We start from the raw sequence: 20,323 nt of genomic DNA on the forward strand, positions 1-20,323 counted from the left end.
GCTTTTCAATTTATCATAGACTTGCAAGCCTCTTTTGTCCCATATTGGCCATCATTGGCTCTCTGTGAAGCTCCACACAGAATCACGGTTTTAATGGATAGTCTGCTGAGGGGTAAGAGCGAAGGGATGACATGAATTACTTATAAAGTTCAGAGATATACTGTGGCTGACAACAAGACTAATGACTGGCTTCTAGGCTTAACTACTTCATTTCCCACCCACCCCTCACCTATAGGCTGTCATTAACAAACCACAAAGGTGTAAATGGGTTGAGAACACAGTCTGATGCCTGGGTGTTCACAAAGTGATGGAAAAGCTATGAAATAATATGGGACGTGTACATTTGTCACGGCATCATATCTTAAGCTTTAAATTCACAGATACCACCTTCTGAAAGAACGTGCGGAGAGAAATGGCTGCGTGCCTTCCTTCCCCTTCAGATTTAGTGGGCAGGAGTCCTGCTTTACATCCAGACTGAGAGCGCAAAATGCTTTAGCAGGCTACAGTTAAGTCTGAATATTTTGGTATGTCTCCCAAACAAAGCAAATGTGTTTCTGTGCTGGGCTGCAGTTCAACATTCTGTGTTGTCTTCCTGTGAACAATGCAGCAGCTTCAGCAAGAATGCATGTGTGGGAGAGAAGTGAGGTTAATCCTTCAAAACATAGAAACATGTCATGGGAAACGCTCCACCATCTGCTTTTACTAATCGTACAGGCACCCTGATCTTCGGTCCTCACCATCTTTTATCCAGAACACACAAAGGGGCCAAATGTGGTACAATGCAGTCTACGTGCATCAGCTCCAGGTTCAGCTTCCAGGAAGAAATTATGGACTAACCCAATGAAGCCGGATGCTGAATGATTCAGGACAGGTAAAAGAAAGTACTCCTTCATGCAGCACGTAGTTAAAACTATGGAACTCACTTTTGCAGGAGGCAGTGATGGCCATCAACTTGGGTGGCTTTAAAAGACAATCGGACAAAATCATAGAGGACACGGCTATCAATGCCTAGTAGCCTTTTTACATTACACTTAATGGGAGAGGTTGTGGTAGGGAGAGTTCTTTTTACCTTATACTTAATGGCTGCCACTTCTCCAACCCCACACTTGCGAAAGGGGTCACAAAGTTGACTAGACTTGATTGCATGCAACTTCTGGTCTAGTTCGTTTCTCTCTTCATGGAGGACAAAGGAAAGAAATGTTATTGCCGTGCGGCTTTGAGAGGAAGCTCTACAAATATATATAATCAGATAGTTCAGCAATATAGGATCTGTTCTTCTAGAACCCAACATAGTTGGGTTAAATGAGCAACAATAACAAAACAATGCACATTGTTAGACATCTAAGCTTTTTATCTTCGGTAAACTTCTGATTCACTCATTGGTACATTAGTAATAAGAAGCTTTTTCTCTTTTCGTATGATGCATTATTTGGACATAGAAAGTGCACGTTGTTGTACTGTAATAGCTCACCACCAGTTAAATGTGAGACAGTTGATTAAGGTGTTGGTCTGCTAGATTCAGTTTGCAAGTCTTCTGCAGAACATCCATTTGATGATAGAAACCCTGTGTGAGAGTGTGCATACACGCACATTTATGTGCACACACAGACAGACATGTGTGCTTGGAATTGAAAAGAAGGCTGTGTCTATAGTTCAGCAAGGCAATCGAGTTGGCTTTTATTATTAGATTCATTGCTCAGACAATAAAACTAAGATCTTGCGGCTGGCGAAGTGCACTTTCCCTCCCCTTCCCAAATGATGTCAAATCACAAGGTGCTTTTCAAACTTGTCATTGTAATAAAGAAAAATGTGCTTTGAACATACTTCATTGCAACTGTTCTCCCGTGTATTGTATTGAAGTGGAACACTTCAAGCTGAGAAATAAAATTTTTGAAGAGAAAATATAACCCGCTTCAACTGTTTCAAAGGAAAATGTATGAGTATATATAAATGATAAACTTTCTGGGTATTAATGGACAAAGAAAAATGGTGTGATAAATGACCTTATTTGTAGAAACCCAAGAATACATTTTGGACTTCAGCTCTGCTCTCCAACTGTCTGCCATTGATACTGGCTTGCTGAACCAAAAATTGGCTATTTCATAAAGCTTAAGCTGTAGCTAGGCTTTTACAAAACAATCAGTACAATGGTACTGAAGCATCACAATCCATTGGTTGTTAGTATCAACAAAAAGCTAGCAGTATGGGACATTGTGCATATGTACAGCTTGCACTATTGGAAAATAAATCAATATCGAAAATAAATACGCTATCACACATTAAGCCCTTTTGAAAGCACAACTGGTGCTTGATGTTCACAGGCTTCCTTTTTCAATGAGACGTCATGAGCAGCTCCGTAAGAACATTAGTTTGGATTTGGATTTGATATCCGGTTTTATCACTACCTGAAGGAGTCTCAAAGCAGCTAATATTCTCCTTTCCCTTCCTCCCCCACAACAAACACTCTGTGAGGTGAGTGGGGCTGAGAGACTTCAGAGAAGTGTGACTAGCCCAAGGTCACCCAGCAGCTGCATGTGGAGGAGCGGAGACGCGAACCCAGTTCCCCAGATTACAAGTCTACCGCTCTTAACCACTACACCACACTGGCTCTCACACAACCTCTTGTTAAGGCCCTAACAAGAGCAAACCAAAGGCCTATCAAATCTAGCTTTCTGTTCTCACAGTGGCCCTCCAGATGCCTATTGGAAGCCCACAAGCAAGACCAAATGGCACACTCCTAATTCCATGTGTGCATCCTTTCGATGCACACCTCTCAAATGTTGCAGTGAAGGGAGAACCCATGTCTTGGAGAAGGGATGCGGGTGGCGCTGTGGTCTAAACCACTGAGCCTCTTGGGCTTGCCGATCAGAAGGTTGGCGGTTTGAATCCACACAACAGGGTGAGCTCCTGTTGCTCTGTCCCAGCTCCTGCCCACCTAGCAGTTCGAAAGCACGCATTTCATTGAGCCACACTTTATTGTTTTCAGTGGAACACGCGTTTGAACATGCATCCCCATCGACATAATGGCACAGCCAGTCATGTGTAAAGGGTACTAAGCTAAATCAGCACCTTGGTATTTTAACAGATAATGTGTGATCAACTTTTGCTTCTAACCTAACACGTAGCTTTTCCAGCCCATTAACAGATATTTCATACTGAAACAGCTGAATCGTGACTGCTATAAAGTTGTGTCTGGTATTAGGCATAAGGGGCACAGATAGAACAACAGCATTAACAACATTTGGTACACACATGCTAAGAGGAAAGTTGCTTCTTTGCTTGTATGTGTGCCAATACATGACATCAGCTCTATTGCAAGTTTACCTTGTATTAATATAGCACATTTAACCCTTGTTACCCAAAGCTTTACTAACATTAATGAACTCTTACAACGATTGAGGTCGATCCTGTGCTGTTTCAGAAAACGGAAGCCTTGTTAAATGCACCCCTTAAAAAAAGCACAAATGTAAATATCAACAATGCCAGCTGCGCAGCTCAGTGCAATGCAACCATGCATGTAAGTACCACAGAGTTCATTGGCGCTTACTCCTGAGAAAGTATCCATAGGAGTGAATCAGATGCTAAAGTAAAAAATGATGCCCCTTTTTCTTTATAGGAGCATACAGCTGGTTTTTGGTTTTTTGTTTTTAAATTACAAGTAGAAAGATCAAGAACAGATCTTGACATTGTTCCTATAAAAAAAGGGAGCAAGCATGCAAAAGATCCTATTAACAGGAAGAAAAGTCCAAGCACATGTGTGTGTGTGTGTGTGTGTGTGTGTGTGTGTGTGTGTGTGTGTGAAGTATGAATAGGAGTAGCAGAGTGAGATATCAGAGACCTAACAAGACAACGACTTTGGGAAGAGTGAAAGAGGGCATTAAAAAGAAGGTTCCAAAGTTTGAAATTGTGAGTGAAATTCAATAGATAACTTTAAAGTAGGCACACTACTGAGACTCAAAGTCATGGCTACGAGTATTTTTTCCCCCTCGGTCAAAGTCAACCTTGCCCATTTTTTCTTGCAGTCTTCTTTCCATCTCTGTTATTCACATACCCCAAAGACTCAGAGGCCTTTTAATAAATTGTGTGCCTACATATCAAATCATGATTGTACCGGATTCACATATACTGCACCAAGTTTCAAGAATGTGTAAAGCATTGATCTTAATGCACTGCTATAGAAGGACAGCTTGAAATGGTTCTGGCTGCTGTGGCATTGGCTTCTTCCTTTTGATCATGCACAGCATTATATTTTAGCATCCATTATGCAGAGGTTGTTGGGACCTTTATCTACAACAAGGTGAACTTTCAGGGGTGACATTTATTCAGTACAAAGGGCCATAGCTCAGCGGCAGAGCTACAAATGTCCCTCATCTGAATCCTTGTAGATTCGCTGCCAGCCAGTGTTTGCATTCAAGCACCCATGTCAAGTACAGAAGTGAAAAGAATTCATTTGGCTTTTGGCTCCTGTTCCAAAAAAGTCACAAAATCCATTTATTAAAAAAGATTGTCACAAAACTAAAATAATTTCTAAACAACACTAAGAGATTGGTTTCATGAAACAACAACTTAGAACGCTCTTATTATTCTGATCTTTGTTTGAAGTCCAGCAATGCTAATGATGGTCTCCAATATCTAAATATAAGTGAATACAATCTTTTCCCTCATCGTTCCCCTGAATTGATCTAAATGGCTAAAGATTATTTGCAGTTCTATTCTAAGAACAGCACCATTTCTGCTGGGGATGACTGCTCTGTATTTTGCATACAGAAAATGGTTACGAATAGTTCAACATACCCGCCTCCCCCCCCCTGGTGTTCAAAACCCCCTTTACTCCAGTCCCCATTTACATAGACCAATCTATGTATCAATCTATGCATCTCAGCATCAGCATCTATAATAAAACAGCACACACACACAGGTAGCACCAACTGGCTCATCTACCCGCAAAGGGGCTTTGCAAAAGCCATTTGTAAAGACCCCTTTAACCGCCATTGATTATGTCCTAAGACAGAGATAGACACTTTGCTCTTCTTCACAGTGGCAATCATTGGTTAGGCTCAAGAGGAAGGAGCTCTCTTTATTAGCATCAGGGCCAGGGCACTGGGGAGAGGAGGAGGGGGGCATGGTACTAAAGGGGCTAAACCTTTTATCTGCACCATTTCCCCAATATAAATGAATCGCTCCCATACCACCCTAGTAGTATGGTGGCTAAGAGATGGAGCTGTAAAGTCCCCAGTGTTAATCTTGTTTCTGCTATGAACTCACTAGGTTGGCCTAAGCAAGCCACTCTCTCTTATTCTCAGCCTAGAATAGGGAGGATAATAATACTAATTTACACAGGACTATTGTACCGATTACACCCTGATGATGCATGTGAACATTTGAAAATGCTAGTAAAAAGTTGTAGTTGCTGTTGTTGTTAGCAGTACAGACAAGCTTTGAGGGTTGCTTTTCTGATTTAAATTAGGGAAATGAAAAACTGGGCAAATGAAATCAGGCAAAGAAAGATGTTGGGAAATTCAATTCTGGATCTCCTCCATCAGATCTAGCTTTGTCTTTAGGGCCAACTAGAAGAAATAGCATGAGATACATTGTCGGGCTGCGGCAAAGCAGTCTCTCCTCCCACTGGTATAATTGTAAAGGATTTGGTCTGTTATTCGGGATCTAACTCATATTGTTGTTTCAGCTGCTTATTTAGTCTCAAGGAGGAGAGTCAACACACTTCCTAAAGGAAGGTAGACTAGTCAATGTTCTCTTCCAACACAGCGGGAAAATAAATATTCCTTTAATGAGGTGCCACCTTGTGGGGTCAGGCAGGAAGCCGGAATTGAAGTGTTAATTCATGGGTAGGCAAAATAAGGCCCGGGGGCTGGATCCGGCCTTCTAAATCCGGCCCGTGGACAGTCCAGGAATCAGCGTGTTTTTACATGAGTAGAATGTGTCCTTTTATTTAAAATGCATCTCTGGGTTATTTGTGGGGCCTGCCTGGTATTTTTACATGAGTAGAATGCGTCCTTTTATTTAAAATGCATCTCTGGGTTATTTGTGGGGCATAGGAATTCGTTCATTCCCCCCTTCCCCCCAAAAAAATATAGTCCAGCCCCCCACAAGGTCTGAGTGACAGTGGACCGGCCCCCTGCTGAAAAAGTTTGCTGATCCCTGTGTTAACTGGAGACACGGCCTGGAAGATAGGGCAGACAACAGCATCTGTTGGCAGTGTAATATGGGAATATTCCTGCCCTTTGTAAAGACACAGGAGTTATTTATGTATTTAAAAGATTTATATAATAAGCACCAACCAAGGATGGTAACCCAAAAACTGAAAAATTAGATTTATTTATATTAAGAAATGTACCGTTAATTTCAGTGACCTTCTTTGGAGGTCACATCCCCCCTTTAAACTTTTATCAATCAATGACCATTGTTTGTGCATTCAGTAATGGTAGGATTTTGTTCAGCCTTTCTTTTGTGAATTGGAAGGACAGTCCCTCCTCTTCACACACAAAACCAATTGAGCAGCTATTGGCTGCAAGGTTTTTGGTTTGGTTGTCACCAAATGTTTTGGAAAGATAAGAGCTTAATAAAGTTACAGCATGATGGTTGAATGGCTAATTGTTTTCGATTTACTGCAGTTAATGTTTGCACTAATCTTTTTACAAGCAAATTAAATGGATGGATTTAATGGATGGCAACTGCAGGGCTTTTGTTTGGTTTGGTTTTGTATCTGCAGCATGCAAAAACCCTCCAGCAACCACATTTTTAAATGTAAAACAGAATGACAAAGAACCAAACTCTGGGTTTTAAAAATAATAATAATTCATAATTTGTAGATATTTCAGTTACTAGTCTAGAGATGCTGGTAAAAATATGTCTGTTTCTCTGGGAAAAGAAAAAAACATTATATGCTGCTGTAGTACCATGATACTCTGCCAGAAATTTCCATATTCCAGTGCTAAATAATTGTAGGATTGGATGAGACCCCAAGTGACATCAACCTCTTGCAATGCAGGCACTATGCATGGTGCAGCAGGTAAGTGTCAATATATTTACTTTTTTAAAAAAACCAACAGCAACACCTTGAACAATGTAATGTGCAATGTGTTCACAATGGGTTATCGTCTCATTTTCTTTTGTGGCAGAATTACGGTAGCATTTCCCCAACAGACCCAAACCAAACTGTTCAGATGGATTAAAACATAGATCAGTTGCTCTGACTGGATTAAAAACTATTGCTGCCCTAAGCTGCCATTAACTGAACGCTATGATGTATTTTTTGGCTGAGGAAACTGGCGTGATCAATGCTGCTAATCTATGATGTAATTTTTCATTGTCTGGTGTGATAAATCATAGATAGAATGATTATCGTGGTCTGTATACACGGGGCTGTCTTTGAAGATGGCTCAGAAACTGCAGCTGGTGCAGAAACCAGGAGCAAAAGTACTGATGGGAACAAAGCAGCTTGAACATATAACACTGGTTTTGGCACAGCTGGCTAAGCCACTTTGAATATACGCAGATGCAGCATTCATTCTCTTGAGTCACTTCTCCAGGTGGAGAAACATTCGGGGGGGCGGGGGGGGGGAAGAGAGAGGTTCCCTGTCCATTGTAGTTCCCCATTTATGGAATAATCTCTCCAGTGAGGCCTGCTTGGCGCCAACATTAACATCTGTTCAATGCCAGGTTAAAACATACCTCTTCTTCCAGGCGTTTGAAGAAATATGGTCATCATTACTACTGGTGTTTCAATGTTATACATATCTTCTTTGAAGGGGCACTGTTGAACCACGTTTCTGTGTGTTTCAATTGTGTATGCAAATTGCCTAGAAATGTTTTGTATTAGGCAAGAAGGAGCCCCATATGCCTGATGTTACTGTGTGCACTTAAAACATGAGCCTGAATATTTTCAAGAACCGACAAATGAAACCCCTCTCTCTTAAGTAGTATGAATATGGGTTTGGGGTGGCTTCATCTGTACAGTCCACTTTTCATCTCTGTGATGCAGATCTAGTGCATGCCATAAAATTAGTTTCTGGGCCCAATTCAAAGTGCTGGTATTGACCTATAAAGCCTTAAACAGCTCAGGACGGCAATACCTCAAGGACCACCTCTTTCCATCTGAACCTACCCAGAACTAGAGATCATCTTCTGAGGCCTTTCTTCTTGTGCCTCCTCCTCAAGAGGTCCGGAGAGTGACAACACAGGCCTTCTCTGCAGTGGCTCCCTGTCTGTGGAATGCTCTCCCCAGGGAAGTTCGCCTGACGCCTTCATTATACACCTTTAGGCACCAGCAAAAATATTCCATTTTAACTCAGCCTTTGGTTGATTTGATTGATATCCTATGCCCTTTTAAAATGTGTTGGAGTTTTTTTTTGGGGGGGGGAGGGTTATTGCGTTGTTGTTTTTATTGTGATTACGGTATGCATTTTGTGGTTTTACATTTTTATTTTATTCTGTGAACCTCCCTGAGACCTGTGGGTATAGGGTGGTACATAACGGTATATAAATTCTAATAATAATAATAATAATAATAATAATAATAATAATAATAATAATAATAATATAACATCAGTTAGAAAACTTAGAGTATACACTGATGTCATACTCACCTGTGTTATTTCCATGCATCCCTCTTACCTGAGGGGAGCAGTAAGTTGTGATTCTGTTCCTTTCTGCCTCCAGGGACAACAATATAAAGAATATATAAAACATAACACTCTGTTAGCCTACATATACCCAAGTGACACCATTCTGCTTTGCAGGGCAACTGGCATCATTGGGCCAGAGGTTAGGCAGCTACACCAGTGCAAGGAGACAAGGTGCCCCCTGGTGCCCAACTTGTAATATGAGATAGTGCGTGTTTTTAGGATCCATTTGACAACTGGCAAATTTTACTTTATTTCAAGATTATAAATAAATAGTTTTTGAATGGGTATGTTTTTGGGGGGTGTCTAGTTCCATGTCTGTGAACTCAGCATGCGTCCCTTTTTTCTTGTTATTTTTGTATTGAGCGGTAATATTATTCAGAAAGGAAAAACATGCCTACTGAGGTTACAAGCACTCCTGTTTTAAATGAGGTACAAACTGCATGACTCAGACAATTTAAAAATGCAGATTACCAGACTCATAAACCCTTAGATGAATTTTGGTGCACAAAGATAATGACTAGACCTAATCCCTAATATTGGAGATAATGTTTAAACAAATGTATTTAATTTAATGAGACACCTGGACAAGCTTATTTAATTCACCCTTGCATCTAATTAGCTGTATTGAAGGGACAGTTACTATATTTCATCTTAAGGATTCTCCCCCCACCCATTTCATATTAATCCTTTTAATACCCTCAAAGGAAGCACAGATGAAAACAGGGAGGGGGGAATCTTGTTAATTAACCTGGACCTCTGGAAAACCTTTTCTGGGGTGTTATAGAGTGCTGCTAATACTCTGACCTCCTATTAAAATCTGAGTTCTGTGCATGAATAATAATAAGTATACAAATAAATGTATGCTGTTGCCAGAAAGAGGACTGTGTTAATATTAAGTTATTCAATAGTTATACCTAATCATACAAAAACCAAACATTATATTAATAAAAACTGTGGTGTTTCCCTAGTATTTTAGAAGATTTCTCAGAGAAATGAAAACAGGCCCTAATCCAAAGATGCTGCCTTGAGCTCCTTGGGAGGCAGGATAAAATTGTGTAATAATAAGAAGTAGCAGCATATAATGCCAATCCTGCCCCAACTGCCAATTAGTTTCTGGGCCCAATTTAACATGCAGGTTTTGACCTATAAAGCCTCTCCCCATATGAACCAACCTGGACCCTGCAGCCCTTCTTCATGTGCCTCCTCCAGAAGTCTGGAGGGCGGCAACATGAGAACGGACTTTTCTGTGGTGGCTCCCCTGGCGCCCTTGTTATATATCTTTACAGGGGTGCCAACTTGAATAAAATATTGTGGGGGCCCAATTAGGCCCCGGCCCGTTTAACTGATCATAGGACACAGTGCACACACACCATTTGAATGAGAATGCCCATCAACTTATTGCCCAATATTTTATTGTGGGGACCAAAACCCCCACAGCCCCTAGCAGTTAGCTTCTATGCTTAGGTATGTCTCTCAGGCAGGGGGCGGACTTTCAAATGCCCTCAGTGCCCTTTGTTGTTGTTGTTTAGTCGTTTAGTCGTGTCTGACTCTTCGTGACCCCATGGACCAGAGCACACCAGGCACTTCTGTCTTAGAATCATAGAGTTGGAAGAGACCACAAGGGCCATCGAGTCCAACCCCCTGCCAAGCAGGAAACACCATCAGAGCACTCCTGACATATGGTTGTCAAGCCTCTGCCTAAAGACCTCCTAAGAAGGAGACTCCACCACACTCCTTGGCAGCAAATTCCACTGTCGAACAGCTCTTACTGTCAGGACGTTCTTCCTAATGTTTAGGTGGAATCTTCTTTCTTGTAGTTTGGATCCATTGCTCCGTGTCCGCTTCTCTGGAGCAGCAGAAAACGACCTTTCTCCCCCCTCTATGTGACATCCTTTTATATATTTGAACATGGCTATCATATCACCCCTTAACCTCCTCTTCTCCAGGCTAAACATGCCCAGCTCCCTTAGCCGTTCCTCATAAGGCATCGTTTCCAGGCCTTTGACCATTTTGGTTGCCCTCCTCTGGACACGTTCCAGTTTGTCAGTGTCCTTCTTGAACTGTGGTGCCCAGAAGGGCTTTGTCTTGCACTGCCTCCTGCAGTTTAGTCAAACTCATGCTGGTAGCTTTGAGAACACTGGTAGCTTCAGTGCCCTATGTGAGGCCAAAGATCAGTACCCCCTGCCTTCTGTTCTCTGTGTGTGCAGTACTGAATTTGCTTTATGCCAGACTGTTTTACTTGATGTTTCAATGTGTTGTCTTTTTCCTTTTTTTGATACAGTGGTACCTCGGGTTACAGACGCTCCACTAACCCAGAAATAGTACCTCGGGTTAAGAACTTTACCTCAGGATGAGAACTGAAATCGCATGGCGGCAGCGGGAGGCCCCATTAGCTAAAGTGGTACCTCAGGTTAAGAACAGTTTCAGGTTAAGAACGGACCTCTGGAACAAATTAAGTTCTTAACCCGAGGTACCAATGTATTTTTATTTAAAATATTAAGCAGTATAGAAATGAAATTAAAAATAACTGCAATGCCCTGTGGTGCCCACCCCTTGTCACCTTGGTGCCCAGTGCAGGGCCGTATTTAGGTTTGATGAGGCCCTAAGCACTACTGAAGGTAATGGGGCCCTTTATATGTCCAGCTGTCCTCTGTCAACAACAAATTGTCGCTGTTTTTTGTGCTGAATATATGCTGTACGGTAATTTATGGACCTATTAGGTATCTAAAGCCATTTGCACATAACAAAATATGTACATCATAGGAGCCAACACAACACGAAACACTGTTGCTGTATGTAGGTTTTATATTATTTGTTTTTTTAATCTTATATTTTGGAAATGTTCATCCAGGTTTTTTTCCTTTAATTTTTTTGGGGGCCCCCAAGAGAGTGGGGCCCTAAGCTATAGCTTGTTTAGCTTATACGGAAATCTGGCACTGGAAGCACAAGCTTAACTGATATAGTGGTACCTTGGGTTAAGTACTTAATTCGTTCAGGAGTTCCGTTCTTAACCTGAAACTGTTCTTAACCTGAGGTACCACTTTAGCTAATGGGGCCTCCCACTGTTCTCATCCTGAAGCAAAGTTCTTAACCCAAGGTAATATTTCTGGGTTAGAAGACTGTAACCTGAAGTGTATGTAACCTGAAGCGTATGTAACCTGAGGTACCACTGTACTTTAAATTTGCCTCTGCTCCAGGCCTTTCCCCCTTAATAATTAATTAAACAATTTTTAGCCTTTAAAACTGGGGGTTTATTGTTTCTATTTGTTTCTGTTTGTTGTTATGCTTTGTTTCCATTGTAAACCGCCCTGTGATTCTCGGATGAAGGTATAGAAATTAACAACAACAACAACAACTCTTGCATTGGACAAACGCTTGGATTTTGCTTCGGAACATAAACTCACGTGTATAAGACAGAGCCTTTCAGTGGCTTCAGTCTACCGAGGAAATACGGCGTGTAACGTATATATATATATAAATATATATTAAAGTGAAAAAGAGAAGCGAGTGAAACTAGAGAGGGTCCGGGAACAGAAGGCGGGGAAGGGGAAAGAGGGAGAGAAAGGGGGGAAAGCAGAAGAGGAGGAAAGAGCGGCAGCGCGCACAAGGCGAACGCAGCCCGGACCAGAGAGCGCCGCTGGGTCGCCGCGCCAGGCCGAGCGATGGGGTGGCGCGTGGCGGGAATCCCTCAGGCGGCGGCGCTGTGGCTGCTCTTGGTGGCCTGCGCTGGGGCGCCGCCGTTGGCGCTGGCGCAGCCGTCCAAGGTGTCTCGCGGCGTCGCCGTGCCCTTCGTCTTCGACCCGCGCGCCGTGTGCGCCGCCCCGCCTTGCCAGCACGGGGGCCTGTGCATCCGGAACGGCACCTGCTTCTGCTCCAGGGGCTACGAGGGCGAGCGCTGCCAGTATGGTGGGTAGAACGGGTAGAAGAGCGGGTGGTGGCCATAACAAGTGTGGGGAGGGAAGCCCCCTTCCCGTGCAAGGTGTAGGTCATTGCTGGACCTGAGATGTATGTTTTCAGGACCCAACCACGTTCCTGTGACTATCAGTGCTAAATTTTAAATTGCTGTAACCCGCCCTGGGATCTTGCTGGGAAAGTGCCAGTAATAAATGTAACCCTCGTCCCTCTAGCGCAGGTTTGCAGCTAATCTCTCCTGCCTCTCTGCACCAGCCTTCCTTCTGGGGCTGCCCATCCGAAGGGATGGAGGAGCAACCCTCTGGGTGGTGGCAGATCAGAGAGCCCTCTGGGGCGAGGTGGCAAGCTTCTTTACCGTCCCATTGTTTTCTTGGAATTAGTTTTGGGAGTTTTACTTCGAAGTCAAACTGCAGTCCTCTACCTGCACGTTTACCTGGGAGAAATGCATGGGTGTTGGGTATTCCAGATTATAAATACGCAGGAAAGGGGTTAGTGCACATTCAGAATCGAAGGTTTGCTGCCTGATCCTATCGTTTACTTGGAAGCCCCGTCGATTTCTGGCTGTCAAGTCAAGAAGTCAAGTCCAGGGAAGCTAACACTACAGTAAGGCTGCAATCCTAAACCCAGGAGTAAAGCATCATTGGGCACAACGGGACCTTATTTTGAGTAAACATGAGTAGGATTGAGCACTACACTTCTGTTAATCTCCTAAAGATTCCTGCCACAAAGCTCATGTTTTGTGTCTGCTGTGAAAGTTGACTGCCTGGAGTTTGTCAGCATTGATTTCATTGGTTCCGCTTGTTTCCAAGAAAGTTTCTGTGGGATTGCAGTCATGAGAACAAAGAGCATTTTGGCTTCAGCAAGAGATCCTTCTTACTGAAAGCAAGATCTTGCTTGGCTGACAAGCCCCACCTCAATTCTTATACTGAAGTTATTTACAGGAATCCTTTTGTAACTGTGGCGGAAGATGTAACCCAAGTATTCATCTGGTAGGAATAATGTGCTTGGGTGTTCTGCTTGCAAATCTCCTATTTTCCAGCATTAGGGGAAATGTTTGAGCAGGGAATCTAAAAAAGAAGAAATGCTGGCCCTACTTTGTGTACTGTTTTTGTCCTCCTGAAAGTCCCAGATCCCAAATAATAGGGGGAGGGGGGAGATATGGGGGTGGAGCACACTTCAGGGACTTTCTGTGGTCCTTTCCTAAATATTGAGCTTGTTTAAAAGTAGGTAGGTCTCTAGCCCTTGTAGAAACTTTTAGAGAAATAAGGAAGAACTCAGCGACAGTATGCTCTCCAGCTGATCCCTGCACACCAAAGTTGTTCCTGCCTTCTGGTGTTCTGACCAATGAGTGCAAAGGCATGGGGACAATTGACAATTGCTGGGGCATCTAGGGAATATTGTATGGATGAATATGAATGAATATGAATATTGTATGGATGAATATGAATATTGTATTGTGAATGGAGAAACTTTGACAAACTTTGTGGACAAACATCCAGGAGCCACCTATCAGTGGTGAGTGGTGCAAAAGTGGACGTGATTCTTACCCAGAGCTTTCCAAACTGTGTGCCATGACACGTTAGTGTGTCGGCTGCAGTGTGAAGGTGTGTCACACAAACACTCCCCACACTCCTCCTGGGGCTGGAAAGGGTTAGTTTAACCTCTGGCTTGCTAGTAAAACTGAATTACTGTGTCATGAAATGATGCAAAACTGAATTACTGTGTCGCAAAATGATGCACTTCCAAAAAGTGTGTCACCAACTTGAAAAGTTCGGAAAGCTCTGCTCTTATCTTCGTACTGTAGGTTGCGTTCTAGCTGTACAAATTCAGATGTTTCTACAGACACCCGTTGCATCTTTCTCCATCTTAGTTCTGGCAGGCAAGAGGCATTGCCATCGTTCAAGGAAGGACACATTCCAGCCAGGCAAAAGCACTCAAGGACGGTGTGCCCCGGAGAGAGCTTTGAGGGCCAGTAGACAGACCTAGAGGACCCAGGCCTGAGGTTCCCCACCCCTGCACTAAGTCCTTATTTCTAATGTAGCAAAATGTTTTTTAAAATTGAATTAACATTTTATTAATTCATTTTATTTACTTTTATGGGCTGCCCAGTAACAAAAGTTCTCAGGGTGGTTTATGATGGCATATTTGTGTGCTCTGGCTGTACTGTGGTGATTCCCTCCTGCTCTAGGCTTCCTCACCAAAAACCTTCAAGACCTCAGGATTCAGTCTGAGATATAGGTAAGTTGAGTAATAGCTGGAAGATAGTGAGGACATGGTGCTCTAAGCCTCAAGGCTAGAAGCAAAGAAGATGAAGGGTTGCAAAGGAGATGATGAAAAACGGCACTGCCGACATGGGCTGTTATACATCCAGATTTCCCCTGACATTTTTTACCGATTTTCACCCGATCACTGCTGCTGACTCCAGTGTCCCTGATATGTCCGGGAAATCCAGGACATATGGCAACCCTATGAATAGGCCCAGTCTGTCCCTCAAAACTCAACAATCTGTGGAGGCCATTTTGATATTTTGACAAACATAGCCTAAGGCCAATGCTTGTTTGTTAATTTGTTTTGACATTTACACTCCATCTTTTATGATTTAACTCAAACTCAATGAAATTCAATTTGATTATGAATTAAATTTCAACTTAAAATTATAAATCACAACAAGGTTCGAGCAATCCTAATACTTAAACGAAACATCTGGAAGAATGGCATCATAAAATCAGCCATCAACAACTGACAGAAAACAACACCAGTGGCTTATGCTGCCAGTGGCTTTAACTATAATATGCCTGCCAGAATACAGTCTTGGGAAAATGTATAAAAGTAGACACCTTTATTGATACAGCCAGTATAATGAAAGGAGATTATACCAATTAATCAGGTATAGTTATGTCTGGGGTGGAAAGCTACTTATAAGGATTATCACAAGAGGGGGTCGAATATGAAGAATCTTTTATTTGCATAATTGAATTAGGAATAGTTCTTTGGAGAATCAAATGCATATCACTCTCTATTAGTAAAGTGAATAGTTAGCATGTAGTTACTCTGGGTATTAAAATGGGTGGGTCCCTGAAGATGGGAAGAAACAAAACCCCTCCATGTATGCAAACAAATATTGCTTTTTAAAAAAGAAAGCCCAACTTTTACTTTAAAACCCGGGTTACAGAGCTTCTACCACCACCCTATATCCATGGTTCTCAGTGTGGTTCACAATGTAAAATCACAATATAAAAAACAGAAAATAAAAAATAGGAAAAAATACATAATGAATATGTGTGTGTGTGTGTGTGTGTGTGTGTGTATGTATATGCCTAATATGTACATGCATTTAATAACTAATAATACATTTAAAAGGCCATCAACTGTATAATTAGCACAAGGCCTGGGAGAAGAATGTTTTTGTCTGGTGCCTGAAGATTTGTAATGAAGGTGCTAGGAGAGGCTCCCTGGGGAGAGCATTCCACAAGTGGGGAGCCACTGCAGAAAAGCCCCCTTCTTGTGTTGCCACCCTCCGGAGCCACCTTCATGGAGGTGGTACACAAAGAGTGGCCTCAGATGATGATCACAGGGGCCAGGTCAGTTCATATGGGGAGAGGCAGTCCTTGAGGGACTGCAGTATTTTGTTGAACATTTGAACAAGTTTTAAAATATACTAATAAGTGCTTACTGCAACCTTTAAAAAATATTTCAAGGATTTAATAATAGTTTTGAAAACACTACCAAATGGAGAAAAAAGAATGGTAGCATTGGATTACTTATGGGCAATACTTATTGCTATGCGCTGAAATATTTTTTTCTGCTCTTCTTCATTCATGAACAATGATTTAAATAATTCTTGCTCACGTACTTTTTTGAGAAGTGTTTCTTCTTGTGATAAGCTGTTAATGTTTGCCATTCATTATTTTTTTGTTAAAGTGCACATCTTTTTATTATTTTTTTAAAAATGCCATTTCCAACATTTAATTTGTGCGTTCAGAGACCAGAACCGTCATCACACATTATAGACTCCTGCCAGTAAATTCCTGGTGATCACCTGAATCTCAATTTAATCCATAATGCAAGTCCAGAGGAAAACCTGAAAATGTTCTATTGAAAATTGTTTGCAGATAGCAAATACATCGAAATTGGGATTGGCTCATGAATGATTTATTAGCCAAGAACTAGCTAAACTTGTCAGATAATTTGTTTGCACAAAATCATCGAAGCAGCCGTATGCCAAAATGTGCAATTTCCCAGTTATTTATTTGTCCATCGTGCAGGCACATCTTGTAGCTGCCACAAAGAATTCCCCTAGAATCCACAAGGAATACTGTCTCCTCAGCAGGTTTTCATTTTAAGCCCATATTTAGCATGGATGAAAGCTTAAGAAAATGCTGTTTGCTGTAGGAAAACTATTTGTGAAGAAGCTGATTAATCACTGGGAAAAGCTGGTGAAAGGGGTGGGGTGCGGTGATGAGAAAAATGGTTGTTTGAGGACATAATCAGTTTTAACTGTAGAAAGATTTGCAGTTGTGTTGTGCAGTTCCACATGGCTTCCAACCATAAATCAAAAACATAAGAGCTCAAGATGAAGTTAGATGTGGGTTCACAGCTGCTCCCAGAACTGTCCTGAATAACCAGGCAGTCTAAGGACCCATGATATTCCCAATGGATTACTAGCATCAATAAAGCTTTAGAACCAACTACAGTCGTACCTTGGAAGTTGAAGCTCCTGCAGCCAATCGGAAGCCACAGAAGTCGCGATGGACGTTCGGGTTCCAAAGAAAGTTTGCAAACAGGAACAATCACTTCCGGGTTTGGAACCCAAAACGTTCGACTTGCAAGTTGTTTGAGATCCAAGGTATGACTGTAGTTCCTTTTAGATAGACTTGTTAATTGCGTATTGCCCAGATCAGTGCAAGGGGTAACAATGAATGAATGAATGAAATCTGCTTTTTGAAACGTACCTTTACATCTTAAATAAGAAGCCATTCATTAAGCAAAATGGGCACTACTCAGAAAGAAGCATGCCAGAAAATAAATGATCAAATTATTAGTGTTACCGAAATGATAAACTCGCTGATTCAGGGAGAATCAATCAAGTTTTCAAGAATAAAGGGAGCGGGGGAGTTAACTTTATGCAGACTGAGCGCTCGCTTCTGTCATAGCTACCAGTACACCCAGCACTAACTTCAAAGGGACTTCAAGAGCTAAACCTGTCCCATTATCCTTTGACCAGTGAGATAGGAGTGATTCATTTATAATATTTCTGTAGCCTTGTTGTACTGTTACATTTGCACCAATGTTCATCTGGATTAGCTCTTAATCAGAGTTGAAAAGCAAAGCGTTTCCCATTACTGTAGCTCTTCTCTTTTGCCTCTGGTTTAGCTATTGAGGAATAGCTAATCTATTGAAGAATAGCTATTGAAGAATAGCATGACCCTTTGCTTTGGAAACTGGATTTGGTTCAGGGTCATCCTGTCACAAGTTCTTTTCATATAGCATTTGAGAGCTAATTAATATAATCAGTTGTGGTAGTTGTTATCAGATGACAAGCTTTGCTCCTATCACTGGGTAGCAAACAGTATTTAACATGATAAGAAAGTTCAGTCTTCATTATAGCCATTTCACAAACCAAATTACCAGTAGTAGATTATATTTACCATTACTGAATGTACAGCATGCAATCCTATGAATTGCTGCCCAGTTTACTGGGCCCAGGCAAATGTATGAATTAACTGGTAGGCTCCTTAAAGGAGTAGGGTGCTTTTGAGTAGACTGTTCCCAACCCCAAAGCCCAGAAATGTCTCATCTAACTTTCTTTGTCCCTTTCTTTGGTTCATAGCAACTTGTTATCCGAAATGTAAAAATGGTGGGAAATGTCTCAGGCCTGGAAAATGCAGGTGTCAGCCTGGCTATGGAGGACGATACTGCCATAAAGGTAAGTTGAATTTGGATAGTTTTCAAATTGTAGCAAAGAGTGGGGGAATAGTCTAAAACCATTGCACTTGTAGTCCAAAACTTTTCGAGGGTACTAGGTTGGTCAGGACTGCAATACGGACATGGTATGATGTGTCTGGAACTCTTATATATTGAGATTAATATTTAATTACTATATGCATTTCTGGATCTGTCGTGCAGTCGCTTTGAGTGTTTCATTTTGAGGCAGAAAGTCAGGACAGCAACGTTTTCCATAAATAACAATAAGCAGGTATAACATTATCGTAAACAAATGAGCATGAAATTTCCACCTATATGCCTCAACTCCATTCTAGAATTGTTGCTTGGAAGAGGCAACATTTATGCAACAAAACACCCTTGCTATAATGCTGTTCTTGGCTTGCTTTGTGACTGTGCTGTTTCCTTCCAGTAAGCTGCGAGGGAGGTTGTCAAAACGGTGGCGAGTGCATCTCGGTCAACGGGCTGGTCAAGTGTCTTTGTGCTTCAGGCTGGACAGGATCAAGATGCCAAGAAGGTAAAAAATCTTCACTTCGTTAGTTATTGTGTTTCAGTCCCACTCTTCTTTCAACTTGGAGTTTTCCCCATTTTATTGTTGAAACAATCGGTATAACTAGATTAGGCCGAGAGAGAGAGATTTGTTCAGGGTTGCTCAGTAACTTTTATGGCTGAATGGGGATCTGAATTCAGGTCTCCTGTTCCAAGCTGAACTTTTCCAACTACGGTATGCAAGAGGCAGAGGAGAGGAGAGAAGATCTCAACTGGTGCTTGGATGCAGTTCATTAAAATATATCCAGTGTGTTACAGGGACAAATCGCCTTATATGATTCTGCACGGAGGGGTTCCTCCTACTCTTTCTCCCCCCCAAAATCACTGTCAGAGCTAACACAGTTTACCCTCTGTTCAAGAGGTAACCGTTTCTGAGAATGACAGCCACTGCTCTCAATCTTTCAGTTTCATGCAAAGGTAGAATGTGGCCACTTTTAATGATGCCACTGTTTTGTTCTGGTCTGAGGGAGGAAATACCCCCCCCCCTTAAACCAGGGATGCCTAACCTATGGGCTTCTAAATGTTGCAGAACTACAACTCCCATCAGCCTCACCCAGCATGGTGAATGGCCACGGGTGGTGAGAGTTGTAGTTTGGCAACATCTGTAAGACCCCTGCTTTAAACATTCTCTAATGCTCCACAGTGGGGATGGGGAGATCTCATCATCACCCCTTCAGATGTTGGTGGACTACAGTTCCCATCATCCCTGACCACTGGCCATGTTGGCTGGGGCTGATAGACTCCAGCAACATCTGGAGGACCCTAGGTGTCCCCACCCCCTGCCTCCCCAGCTCTACAGTATAATATTGAGAGACCGAGATAGATGACTTTGCTTTATTGTTCTTTCGTTGCAGCGGTTTGTCCTCAGGGATGTCGGAATGGAGCAACTTGCGTCGCTCCTGGAATCTGCAGCTGTGCAACTGGCTGGGTCGGCGGCGCCTGTCATTTAGGTGAGTTACATATCTTTTAGAGGAGCTTTCGAGCCTCTTGAATGAAACGCCTAAAAGCTGACAAGATCATCGTGACACCCGCAAGAGCTACAAGGTCTTTGCAGAGGCATATGAACTGCACCCACCTTCCCACCCTCCTCTCCTATCTCGTGCATGTACTATCCCCTCATCTAAATATGAACAGATCGATGCAGATAGTAAATATTGCATGAGTTATTAATTTTGTACTGGGATATAGCTGACCTGAGCAGTTGCTGGCGTGTAGTTGGCAGTTCATTAACTGTACCTGCCTTCAGTCAGTGGCTCTTTCATAGCTGCCCCATG

At 42.2% G+C, this 20,323-nt stretch overlaps 1 protein-coding gene and 1 long non-coding RNA gene across 5 annotated transcripts in view; one reads left to right on the forward strand and one right to left on the reverse strand.

The window, feature by feature from the left end:
• Positions 1–12,163, reverse strand: LOC310690038. Of its 2 annotated transcripts, none has more exons than XR_014517819.1 (3): positions 12,050–12,163; positions 8,607–8,669; positions 1–1,173 (listed from the first exon to the last, which is right to left on the reverse strand). It is a non-coding gene; the product is annotated as an uncharacterized lncRNA (long non-coding RNA). The 2 variants fall into 2 exon arrangements; XR_014517820.1 differs by having other exon boundaries at positions 1–1,229.
• Positions 12,119–20,323, forward strand: part of LOC310689954 (uncharacterized protein) — a 23,068-nt gene continuing 14,863 nt past the window's right edge. For 2 of the 3 annotated variants that reach the window (XR_014517724.1, XM_083468570.1), the window contains exons 1-4: positions 12,119–12,551; positions 18,388–18,483; positions 18,913–19,017; positions 19,904–19,999. Coding sequence is in view for 2 of the 3 variants with exons in the window: in XM_083468570.1 (XP_083324696.1) it covers positions 12,308–12,551; positions 18,388–18,483; positions 18,913–19,017; positions 19,904–19,999 (541 nt within the window). In the remaining variant the exon portion in view is untranslated. The remainder of the gene's footprint in view (positions 12,552–18,387; positions 18,484–18,912; positions 19,018–19,903; positions 20,000–20,323) is intronic. The other variant, XM_083468571.1, reaches the window with a different exon arrangement.

Source organism: Podarcis liolepis (assembly GCF_965112155.1).
Source record: "Podarcis liolepis genome assembly, chromosome: 12".
In the NCBI taxonomy this organism is placed as follows: Eukaryota; Metazoa; Chordata; class Lepidosauria; order Squamata; family Lacertidae; genus Podarcis; species Podarcis liolepis.